General features: G+C 41.5%; 1 protein-coding gene across 4 annotated transcripts in view; it reads right to left on the reverse strand.

The window, feature by feature from the left end:
* The window catches only part of SEMA6A (semaphorin 6A), a 118,665-nt gene that overhangs the window by 23,578 nt on the left and 81,833 nt on the right, over positions 1-13,254 (reverse strand). For 2 of the 4 annotated variants that reach the window (XM_064405674.1, XM_064405675.1), the window contains exons 17-19: positions 11,736-11,756; positions 11,553-11,603; positions 4,516-4,680 (exon numbers count right to left, since the gene is read on the reverse strand). In XM_064405674.1, coding sequence (XP_064261744.1) covers positions 4,516-4,680; positions 11,553-11,603; positions 11,736-11,756 — 237 coding nt within the window. The remainder of the gene's footprint in view (positions 1-4,515; positions 4,681-11,552; positions 11,604-11,735; positions 11,757-13,254) is intronic. The other 2 variants (XM_064405676.1, XM_064405677.1) reach the window with 2 other exon arrangements.

Below are 13,254 nucleotides of genomic sequence, written 5' to 3' on the forward strand. Positions count from 1 at the left end.
CCTTCCCTCCTTCCCTCTTTCCTCCCTCCCTTCCATTCCCCCTTTCAGGGGGAAAAAGAAAGGTACTGCTTATTTTCAGAAGTGGAAACTGGATTTTCTAAGGAATGTCCTCTTGCCTTGAAGTCTTTTGTATAACAGGTGTTACCAACAGATTGGACAAAGAAAAGATCCTCATTTTTTGGCATTATTATCATTGATAATATTAATGGCAATCATTTTGGCATTAGTATCATTGATTACTGTCAGCATTATTATCATTGATATTGCTGGGAGGAACGTGGAGTGCTAGGTAAATCACATGCCATCTTAAGGAGGGCATGCAGGTTTATCTGCCTACCCTCTGCTATGTAAGTGATAACCCTTTTTCTTAATTGCATTTCTACAATTGAAGAACAGGGACAAGGAATTAAAAAAGAAGATATTTCAAACTGAGCTTAAACTGGAAGGAGAGTGTGAGATTTCATCTTCAGTACTGTCACCCCCTTGCATCTGAAGTTAAGGTTTTGAGTATTGTGGCCACCTGAAATTATTCCTCTGCCAAGGCTCAGCAGCCCTCAGGTCTGCAGGGTACAAAGAGGCTCTGTGCTCAAGACACAGGGAAGACTGATCAGGTTCTAGAAATTCACTTTTCTGGTTTAGATTTTGCAGTTATTCCCCCAGAATGCCCTAGAACCTACAGGATGAACCTCAAAGAAATTGTTCAAACAGGGGTAGTTTTTCCTTTCTTTTTCTGTAGGAAGAGCTAATTAGCTGGGAAGTGGGGGACAAGTTTACATCCTCTGCCTGTGGGAGTTTTAATCTTCATATTCAATTTCCTGCCAACAAGCCTAAAAGCCAAGGCTACTAGATTAATATTTTCCATGTCATCTTCTGCCTAATTTGACCAAGTTCCTCCACTGGAAAAGTGCTTCAGGCTTTGTCTCTGCTGCGCCAGCCAGGTGACGCCCATTGCCTTTATGGTAAGGGACGGTGAAGGCTCTTTGAGCTCAGTCCTGGGGAGTTCAGTGGGAAACCCTGGATATCCCTGGACTATGGGAGGCATCACGTATCTGGGGCTGTAATGAATGGCAGGCACTGAGGTCAGGTCAGGTCTGGGTCCAGACCACCAGCAGCTGTTCATGTAGCTCTGCTGAAGACTGTTCTGTGATGTTAATGTGCTCATCACTCCTCACTGAAAGCCTCCACAAGTAATGCAAAGAATTCAAGATTCAGTGGGTCAGATGGAGCGGGATGAATAGGGGAAACTAGTAACCCACCAGTTTGGGCAGACAATGCAAAGCATCAGGTCTGCCATGCCAGTAGCTTCTCTAGGAACAGCTGATGCTTTTGTCTAATGAGTTTTTCATATAAAATGCATGAACAATAGAGACTGGAATCCACATTTCAATTAATATTTTAAGTGTTTTATATCAAGTATTCATAGCAGAAAGAACTCATGTGTTCCTGCCCCTGGTGAGTGCCCTAACCACTCAGCAAGTGAGTTTTGCTTGTACTCATCTTCCTTCTGACACAGTGAGTACTTAATTAGTCCACACAGAGAAAAACATCTTCAACAGAGATTGAAAGAAGAGATCTAAGAACACCCTGGAGAAGAATAACAAGGATTCGGATGTCTCTAGGAAGTGGAGCTATTTGAACCTAACTCCCCTGTTTAAAAGGAACCATATTAAAGTCTCTGAGATACAGATTAAAAGGAGCTGAAAGAATGATGAGGGTCAAGATGCAATGAGAGGCACCACCACCTCTACACAGGAGAAAAGGTTCTTCTTCTCTATGTCCAAGCAGTAAATTTTGGCAATTCTCTGCCTAATTCTCTGTATGTATGGCAAAGGAGGAATGGAGGCCAAAGGACAGAATTTGTATTACACCCCTGAGCTTCAGCACTGGTCTGAGCACTGTGAAATGATACCTAAATCTTAATGTTTTAGTGTGTGAAAAACAAAACATAGAACCTCTTCATGAGCAGTCATTTATGCATCATTTAATGTACACTAATGACCACACTCTGTAAGGAATTTTTTGCTCAGGTCTCACTGAAGACAGTGGGACTGAGGACCAGTGACTACGACTACTCCCAGTTTACTCAATGGTTAAACTAGAGCAGCCTTTCCTTATCTGTACTGGGATACTGGACCTGATGGTCACCAGCTCAGCGAACTGATTGGTGACGCCACGAGTGGCAGCAGCCTGGGCTGCAGTGATCATGCACTGGTGAAGTTCACAGTCCTCAGGCATATGGGTCAGGCAAAGAGTAAAGCCAGGAAGCAGCATTTTAGAAAAGCAAACTTTCAGCTCTTTAAAAAGGTCAGTAGGACCCCCTGGGAAACTGTCCTCAAGGACAAGAGAGCAGAACAGAGCTGATAGATCTTTAAGGATATCTCCCAAGAGGGAAGATCTAGTGAAACCCGGGTGAAAGAAATTGGATGAGAAAGACAAGAGACTGAATTGCTGTACTGGGACCTGTTAGCTGAACTAAAGGGCAGAAATGAAATGCAGAGGTGGTGGAAGAAGGGACAGGTATCATGGAAAGAGTATAGGATAACAGTCTGGTTGTGTATGGATGGGGTCAGGAAGGTCAAGGTAAGTCTTTTGTAACCTCCCTTCCCACGCCTCTTGAGTGTTTGGTCCACAAGACAGGGCCTGGGGGAGCAAATCCCTCCCACTTTAAGAGAAAATCATGCTTGGGACAACTTGAAGAACCTGCCTAAGTCTTGAACATACCTAAGTCTATGGAACATTCTGAGATGTATCCCAGAGTCCCAGGAATTGGCTGATTTAATTACCAAGCCACTGCGTATGATATTTGAAAAGTGTGACAGTCAGGTGACTGGAAAAAGGGAAATATTGTACCCATCTTAAAAAAGGGTAGAAAGAAGGGCCCTGGGAAGTATCAAGTTGTCAGTGCCATTATCTCTGTGCCCGGGAAGATCACAGAATGTATCTTCCTAGAAACTCTATTAGGGCACATGGAGGACAGGGAAGTGTTCAAGACAGCCAGCACAGCTTCACCAAGGGCAAGTATTGCCTGACCAACCTGGTGAAGAGAGTCCATCAATGGACAAGGAAAGAGCTACATATGTCCTTTATCTGGACTTTTGTCAGGCTTTTGACATGGTCCCCCACAACATCCTTCCCTCTAAATTGGAGACAGATGGACTTGATGGGTGGACAATTTAATGGATAAGGATTTCGTTGTACAGCATTATTCAGAGAATAGTGGTCAATGGCTTGAGGTCTGAATGGAGATCAGTGAAAAGTGGTGTCCTTCAGGAGTCAATTTTGGGACCAATGTCTTCATCAATGACATAGCAAGTGACATCAATGACAGAGTGAGCCTGCAGCAAGTTTGCAGATGACATCAAGCTGTGTGGTGTGAATGATGCACCTGAAGGACAGGATGCCATCCAGAGGGACTTGGACAAGATTGAGAAGTAGGCCCATGGGAACCTTGAGGTTTAACAAGGCCATGTGCAAAGCACCTGAGGCAGGGCAACTCACAGCCCAGAAAGCCAAATGTATACTGGACTGCATCCACAGCAAGGCGAGGAAGAGGATTTTGCCCATTTGCTCTGCTCATCTGATACCCCACCTGGAGTGCTGTGTCCAGCTCTGGGGTCCCAGCACAGGAAAGATATGGGCCACAAAGATGATCAGAGGGCTGGAGGACCACTTTTATGAAGACAGGCTGAGAGAGCTGGGGCTGCTCAGGGTGAGGAAGAGAAGGTCCTGGGAAGATGTTATAGCAGCCTTCCAGTACCTAGAGGGGGATGTATGAAAGCTGAAGAGGGGCTTTTTACAAGGGCATGTAGTGATAGGACAAGGCAAATGGCTTCAAACTGAAAGGGGGCAGGTTTAAATTAGATATTAGGATGAAATTCTTTACTCTGAGGGTGGGTGGTGAAGCATTGCAAGGCTGCCCAGAGAAGTTGTTGATGACCCATTCCTGAAACTGTTCAAGGCCAGGTTGAATGGGGTTTAGAACAACCTGGTCAAGTGGAAAGTCCTTCTGGTCATGGCAGGGGGAGTTAGAATAAGATGGTTGTTATGGTCTCTTCCAAATCAAAGCACTTCATGATTCTATGATTCTATGGTTGTTGAGATATGGAAATAATGTGAAATTAGCTGAGAACAGTTGTGCTGCCTTGGGAATTCAGAGAAAGGCAATATAAAAATGCATCCTTAAGAACAATAGGAAGCCATGGATCCTGCTTTGTCAGAGAACAGGGTAGATCAAATTTAAAGAGAGCTAAATCCCCTGCTTCCCTCCTTCCCATACACATGCACAAAACTCTCCATAAAGGCATACACTTCTGTTTGTTTTGTGTGGTTTCCTCAGGCATTGAATTATCTAGGACTGACTCTAAGATTGGCTGTTTAGTTTCAGACTTTATGATAAGCTTTTAATTATAACACGGGAGTTTCATTACATGTTACTCTGAGCCAGCTGGAAGCAGTTACACTTTACTCCTCCTCCCCCTCCCTCCTCACCACAGGATGTCATTTCCAAGGCCTTACCCTTCTTGTCTTGATGATTATGGGATGAAACTGCCACATATGGATCTGTATTTTCAGATGAACCAAGCGGGTCCTTCCAATCCAGCATGCGTCCCCTAGCATCATAACCCTGTCGAGCGCGAGAGTCAGAAGTGGTGGTGCTTGGGACTAGGGAACTGGAGTGTCCTGTTCACATTATAAATACAGGTAGGGAAGACAAGTCTCATTAGTCACTTACCATGCTACCTCCCCATGCTCAGGGGTGTATAGACTGCTTTGGTTCTGTGACAGGTGAACATCTTGTCTTAGGCAGAGTAATGTTTCAAAAGTCCTTGAAAATGTGACTCCGAAGGAAGAGGGGATTTAAACCTTCCAGATCAGGGTGCTAAAAGGTGCTGCCACTGAGCTGGCAGTTCCGTGCTTCTCAACAGAGTTAAATGCATGTGAAAGAGGGTAAGCACATTTTGTCTGACTCAAACATCCTTTGGCTGGATTCAGCACACATGCCTGACTGAAACTGAAGTGTCAGCCCATGATGTCTGATACTGGCTCAGTCAAAAAGCAAATAAGAAATCAGTGTAGAACAGAACAATGTCCAAAATGGCTGGAACGGAATGGGAACGCCAGAAGAACTACAAAATGGTGACATCATGAGGCACTCTACCTCATGTCCTCAGGGGAATGAAGGATTGCCTAACACCAGTGTGCTCACACTGCAGCACTCCTTCCAGATGGGAAATGTCCCTGGCCAGCTGCTCGCACCTGCTTGCACCATCACTGTTGGTTATGTCTGAGATGATGGCCCAAAATGGCTCTGAAATAAGCACAAGACCGAGCACCACTTCTACTCAGAGCCACAGTGCAGACAGTGCCTCATCAGGTGGATCTGCACAAGAACCCGTGACTCCAGCAGCAGCTGAGACTGAGGTCTCACATGCCTTTTTTCCATTATGCTCTAGATATTGTTACTGTTGCCCTGAACAAGACTGATCTGCTTCTTGCGTATCATATAGACCCCAACAAACAGCACACTCGCAGAACTTGCCCCACTGGAAACACAGCACAATTTGAAATGTGGTTTGGATGGGACAACAGCATGTTTGCAGACTCATACACTCTTTGTAGCTGGACCTGACAAGCATATCAGCGCCTAAAATGCTTGAGATGCTTGGAGTCTACTGTCTCTGGAAGACAGCTCCCATATGGACTTTGCAGTGGCTCAGCTGCTTTGGTGAGAGGGCATCAAAAGCCATCCACACCACCACATTTTGACCTCAATACCATTCTGAAATTTTCCTTTTGGCACCTGTGAAAAAGTGAGTTATTTTCATCAGGATTCAAGGAGTTCTGGGCCTCCTCAATTTCATGTGGAGTAACTGTATCCCCTTACCTACTTTTCTTAAAGAGCCCATTAAAAAAGGATTTTTGACACATGCTCAAACTAACAGAATTTGATTATTCACAGACAGAATGGCATATAACATTTTTCATCAGATAACACTAGACAGACTGACAGCAGCCCTCCTTTCTCCTGTCTCCTTTTGAACAGCCCAGCAAATTAATTTTCCTTCCTTAGATGAATCTCCCTTGGAGAGGAGTCCAATCACCAGGCTACAGGCTGCCCTATCAGGGACCCTCTCCCTGCTCCTTTCCTTGATCTTGCTTCACTGCTCAGAAAAATAATTTGAGACTCACTGGGGCAGAGACAGATCAACACAAGGAGCTGAAATTTAAGCCTCACACAGAAGGCACAGAGTTGGGCAGGTAGAGCCTGTGCTTCTGTAGTTTATTTTAAACAGCTCCTGGAGAACCACAAAGCTTTTGAAAGCTGCATCTCAAAAATGCTCTTTTTACATGGCTTCTAAAGCCATACAGTCCCACCTCTCATAAGTCTAGAGAGAGGTGATGAACCTAGATCCTCAATTCTACTCCATCAATCAAAAATCTAAATGTTGGCCACCAATGTCCCCATGCTTTTAGATGCACCCACATGATTCTGCTTATCCAGCCCTTTCACAAGCTTCACAGTGTTGAACTACTGATGAAGTCAGCATGCTGCAACTTCTATTAAGATGATATGATTTAAAGAAATCCTGTTGAATATTAATGACTTTACAGTAAAAAATATCTGTGCTCCTCTGTAAATTTTTGAGGAGCTCTTTTGATTTACTGAATCAAATTATATATGCGACCACTTTGGACTATGTTTTGTATAGGACACAGTCACAATGAACTCTTTTAACTTGTATGCTTAGAAAGGAAAATTGGTTAAATTTGGATTCACCATGTGAGTTTGAATTTAAATTTGGATTCACCAGTGGTCTCACCAGGAAGCCACCCTTCAACTACAACTAATTGTTAATACAATTTAGCTCTGGATGTCAGTCTGAAGGTTTTATACTGACAAGTGCAGTATAAAGTCTCATGGTAGAAAGTGTGTTTTCTCCCAGCCATCTTTCTTTAAAGAAGCAAATTAAATGCTGTGTTTTGTTAAGACAGAGTTTTGAATGTCACCCAAATAGAAAAGAGAAGCCAAATGTTATCCTCTTTTAAAAGGTTTCCATATGCCCCATGATGGCTGGGGACATTGGTAGCACACAGATAGGGGACTCCATTTGAACTCCAATCCAAATGTGCTGCCTGCTCCACAGGAGTCTGTTTGTGGAACAGTAGGACTGTTTGTGTCCAAAGGGACAGGTAGAGGTCCACAATAGAAAACACACCCCCTCTTGAAGCAAGAATATGCTGGATCCTGAAAGCATTCACTCCAATACTATTTTACACTCATCAACTCCCATGCTCATCCTTAAGGAACAAGACAAATAACAGGGCAGAGAACAGGCTAGAAAATAGAAATTATGGAACTTTCATGTTTTCCTTTCCCTAAGGATTAAACCACAATGCAAACATTCATGGAGTTCCAGTCTTCAAGATTATACCTCATTCAGCAACAACAATAATGTGTACAGTATTTGGTCAGCTTACACATAGTGCTACACTCAACATAAGAAAGCAATTAGTCATTGCTTGATAAGGAGGTAAAAGAGAAGAAAATCTTGCCAAGTAGCAATCGTATTTTATGCCTGTGTTTAATATGCATTTATATACCTATATTTCTTTCTAGATACTTGCAATTTTATATATCCTTAAAGGAAGAGTTCTAGGGAAAAACTGTAAGTATAGTTAAAGAAAAACATTTCATAATACAGAAATATAGAGGAAGTATATGCTTAAGGGACACATTTTTCAGGAGGAAAAAAAAATTCTTGAACCATATGTTGCTAATACACAGAGAACTTCCTGGTAATGGAAAGCAAAGGCTTTGTGAAGCTATTAATGTGTACCAGATGGTCACTAGGTAGAGAGGGGTTCCACACAAATACAAGGAATCAGCATATTTATTCTCTCTGTTACTAATGTACTAGTCTAGTACACACTGAGAAGCAAGCTTACATAGCTTATTGAGACAAACTTTATTCCACTGGATTTTAAGGAAGCAGGGCAGGAGCAGCGTAAACCTTAATAGCCCATCCCACTTGTGTTAGGGCTGTATTTGCAAACATTTACTCCTAGGCAGTGATACTGCTCCTGTAAGCAGTATCACAGTGTCCTGTAAGTGCCTGAATAGCCAGTCCCACTGGGTGAATTTCACCTCTGAGCAGAGTAGCACCACAAATGTATGACCTATTTAAGTTTCTTTCATAAACAGAGAAAAGACTGAAGTGGCAGGCAACCCAGTCCCCAGTCCTGGCCCTCTCACACACAGCCATTATCAAGCCTTTACAATGTACTATATCGCTCTCAACATATAGTGGGCCTTTTTTTTCCATTATACCGCTTTTTACCACTCTAACTTGCAAATGAAATTTGCTGAAATTTAATGAGGTTTTAGCACATTTGAGATGTGGCCAGTATCTCTGTGTTAATAATAGTTAATACAAAAACATCTGAAAAACCAATTCTGCCTTTGTTTTAAAACAAAGCATCCAAAAAAGGGTACACATAGTGCTTTTCAAATGTCTTTGTTTAAAGAAAACATGTAAAAAACAAATAGACACACTTTAAAAAAATCTGGTTTAGGTGCTTCCATTATTTGGAAAAACTTTTCATTTGGAGTGCTGTAATCAAGTAACAGAGGCAGAGTAAAAGCACTTAGTGCCTACAAGAGCAGATAATGATTCAGAAAGGCTGCACTTCTGAAACTATAGCTTGTTCTGAAGTGCACTTGTAAAATGCAAAGAGGGTTTTTTTCAGGTTTAAAACAAAGACAGATTCAATACTATCAGTATTTGATAGTTGGTTTAATATGCACAAGTCATTAGAATCTCAGAGGTTAAGATATCTGCACGCTATCCTATTAACAGCTATAGCAATCTAATTAGACAATTAGAGGGAAAGTTAAATCAATACTATAGAGGGAGAAAGGACTATGGCTAAGGGGGTAATATAAGGGCCCAATTCACTAAGAATTGATGTTTCCAAAGGTAATTTAAGATGCTTAGACTTTTGCAGAGTGATCTAGCTTAATCTCCTTGTTTAAATATGTGGCTTCTGCATGATTTCTGTCTGACTTTCTGCATCGGGACCTTCAGTCCGCTATCCTCTCCTTGGGTGTCAACAGAGTCACCTGGGTGGACTTTGCACTTTACTAGTTTGCAACTGATCATGTGAGACTGCCTTAGGAAGAGAGCCCATGTGCCGAAATCAGGAGGAGGCTGGTGCCAAGAATACCAAGATTAAGGGTTTGGTTCTCCTTTCATTTACACTGTTACAGATTGGCAGTAAGTCTGTTGAAGGAGGATGATTTATAGTGGCATAAGTGAAGAGAATCAGGCCTTATGACTTCTTTAGGAGCTTCAGATGACTTTGGGTATATTTAGCCCACTGAGCATTCACTCAGTTGGCATTCTGCTACCGGTGTTCTGAGGGCTTAGTCTATTGTGATATATCATTTACCTTTGCATTAAACTGTACTCACTAACATCAAAATAGATAATTCATAATTTTTTTGTTTTTTTCAAGATGCAAAATTACTCAGACAAGTCTCTACAGTTGGCAAACATGAACATGTTTACTGAGACTGGTTTACTACTTCATCCTAGAATTTTTGCACCCTGAAGTGAAAGATCAATAGAGGGTCACTAGTGGTAGGTGAAAAGAAAGCCCAACTGTAAAACCAGCAGAACAGGTATTTTAACTAAACCAATAAAAGGGGGAGCTGACTTGCCTGGAGACCAAGTTATCAGGATGTACCTGAGAGGGGTCAATGAAATAAGCCATAAAAGACAGGACATGAACGGGAACCCATGTTAATGCTGAGTCAGCGTTTCTCCATTGCACCTGTCTGTAAAGTCCTACTTTAAAAGCTGGGTTCATTTATGGAGTCTCTTTGTGAGCTTGACATGCCTGGACAGTAAATTGTACTCTCTTTTGTTAACTGTACTCTCTTGGACTACAGCTTTTTTTCATTTTGGTGTTCACTTGAAACACTTTTCTCCTTTCTTGGTCAGATTAAAATAGCAGTTTTTACTGAAGTGCCTACTAATACTCTAGCTGGCAGGATTCAGAACCACAGTTCCATAGCTATGACTCTGCAGACTATGGAATTCACTTACAAGCAGGAAATCTAGAACATTTCTGGCACATCAGCACTATATCCAAAGACACTCTCTTTATCTTCACATTCAGCAGAATGGATTTTATTATTACTTTTCTTTAATTACTGTGCAATAAAAATACAGTAATTTCACAATAAAAGAAAGTATAAACTGTCTATGCAGATGAAACTATGAGTCTTCCATATATCAGAAAGTCTCAGCTTGCCTTTGATTTTGCACATTCCCTTCACTGGTTTTCATTACCATACTTTCAAATAAGTTTCACCTGCATATTTTTCATTTCCTGGTAATAAACAGTAGGGGGAATTTGATTTTATTTTTACAAATGTTGAACAGCATTACTGTGCCTCCAGTTATGTAAATTCTGCTGTACTGATCTGTCATTGGTTCAGTTTCATACCTACATACTCTGTAGGCATGAGATGAAAGGTTAAATTAAAAGTTCATCACAACTTCACATTAACCTACCTCTTGTTGTGTTCAGCCAAACGTATGGTGAATTTGATCTAGCCCTAATGAACTGCTACTCTTGTACAGCCTGAAAGCAACTTAACAAGGAAGCTCCCACCACTCATGGAATTCTGCCATTGACTTCACTGGCAGCTCTTAGCTTGTGAGTACTTGTCTTTGTTCAGGACGTCTGTAAGAAAAGCTATTGCAATATATGTCTAGGTTTGAATTTAAATTGATTATTTATTCTGCAGTGATTCCTCATGAAGACATTTATTCTTCACTCCAAGAAAAAGCATAATGTACTTCCAAATATGCAGAACAGAGTGGTAGAAAGCACTATGAGCACAGATTAACAGCTGTCTCATGGGAGCCTGCTACTCTAGGCTTGCAGAAATGATCCTCTTCAGTTAAGGTCATTTAATTTGCTATGTAAATTTGAATGGACAACATAAATGACTCACCCTAGAAGTGACAAGAACCTTCAGGAATTGAGGCATAATCAAGTCTCAAACCACATGGGTAAAAGACTAATTTTCCTTATGAGAGATCTTTCTGTAACCCAGGGATAGTTCTGCTTTCCCTAAGGTATCTCTGACTGGCTGCTGTAGCAGTAATAACACCACCCTGGACAGCTCATAAGTGGGATGTGAGCTACTATCTTGTTTGTCCTGGTGAACATATAAGATGCATCACAGTACCCAAATATTCCTTTGAGTGTTCAGATGAAGCATGCTCTTAATCATGTCTGCTGGCATGCCATTAAATAGGCCTTATCTGACTTTAATTCAATGGAGACAGTTTTAAGGAAAGACAAGAAAAGAGGGATTGAAAACCCAGAGGTATGACTTAATCCTAGTTGTGATTAGTGAATCGGGCCCTCAAAACCAAGACAAAACAAGTAAAATAGGGTAACAACTATTTGAGTACAGGTACTACTAGCTAACACAAGGATTTGGGGAGAATTTTTAAAAACACTCATAAACTGACCATACACTGTGTAGTAAGACATTTTTTGATCAGGTGGAGCAGTTGAAATGTCTATGAACAAAATAAATTGGGAAGAAAGATTAAATATTACAAAAGTATGAAAATATTTTAAAGTTTAGTAAAAAATGATTCCTCCAAAATCGATTTGCTGCCAATAAATATTGAAACCAAGAACTTCCTTACCATTCAGGGCTACGAAGGAATCTGAAAGACAAATAACAGGGGAAATATCATTATTTGTATCTTGTTTTTTCTTGTAAGTAGTTTGCTGCTAATAAGTATTAATGTGTCAGCTGATATTTATAAGCATGTGATTTATACTAAGGACCCAGGCAGAACTAATATACAGACATACCCAAAAACAATGTCTGGCTTTGAAAGTGCTCATGACCAGCTCTGTACAGGAGGTACTGAAGGAGGGGGGGGCAGTGTCCCCTCTGCTTTCCTTGTAAATCCTAGTCTAAGGCAAGGATTGCAGGGATGCAGCCAGCAATGTGAATCAATGAGGACAAAACTCAGGTGACCCAAGATCACATGAAGTAATAAAATCAGCTGTGTTAGCAGGGAATGAAATCTACCCCTGTGCAGTGTCAAAGTTCAATGCACTATTCAGGGCTAGAGAGGGATTTAAGCAGGGTATAGGCTTTGTTGCTCTCTGCACAGAAGCAGATCTCTCTCCATGAGCACAATGTGCTGTTCCTGAATAATTTCCTACCCTCCTTTTATATGTAACTGATATCAAGTACACTCCACTCCTGCCTAACCTATTTGCCCAAGGAGAGCAGGACTGGCTGAAAAGGGCAAAGATACACCAGCTGGGAACTGGCCTGATTTTGGTGCTAACCCATTTTACAGGGGAACAGAGGGGAGGCCAATCTGTACATTTCCATCAAAAACCTTTGCAATGGTCTGTATTAACCCATCTTAGGACAGAGCCTGAAATCCTTGTACTCCTCCAAGCACAGTGATGAGAGTAATTAATGCCTCTTGAATAAAGATGACAAGGCATGAGAAGGCTCTGGCTTTCTCCAGAGAGTCTGGCTCACACTGTGTCCCATGGCACAGTCTAGCCCTCTGTTATTTTTCTCAGTGTTGCAGAAGTAATGACTGCCTCACTGTACATTGATTCCTCAGCTTCATCAGTGCAAATTACACTGAAAAGAATGAGAGCCTTTATTTAATGAGATATATAATTAGTATTTGGAGCTCAGAATCAAACCAATCTTGCTGAGAACATTTGGAACAAGAGCTGTCCTGTTGGTATTCCTGAAGGCTCAGAAATCAGCAAGGTTGCTTTGCATACAGTGCAAGCTATGCACTTTTAAGCATTTCAGTACAAACCAGTAAATGTTTAAAGACTGTGTTTAAGCTTCCAGCTCACTCTGTCAGTACTTAAGGTTTACCATTAAAATTTCTTAGGCAGTGCCAATAGTACCTGACCCTTAATACCATGAGTTTGTCCAGACTGTATGTAAAATTCCCTAAGATTCACAAACTAAGCAGTTGTCATTTCTTGACCTGGATCCAAAGCTGAAGATATATTTGTCTGTCTCACTGTGCTGCATGTGAATGTAGTCCAAGTCACAGACCATAACAAGAAACCAAGCCACTTCTCTACATTTACATAAACAACCCAACCACCAGGGCTAATAAAGACAATGGCCCCAATTCATTATGCCATTGCTGTAATCAATATTCTCTA

The sequence above is a fragment of the Passer domesticus genome, chromosome Z, assembly GCF_036417665.1.
Source record: "Passer domesticus isolate bPasDom1 chromosome Z, bPasDom1.hap1, whole genome shotgun sequence".
NCBI classification, from domain to species: Eukaryota; Metazoa; Chordata; class Aves; order Passeriformes; family Passeridae; genus Passer; species Passer domesticus.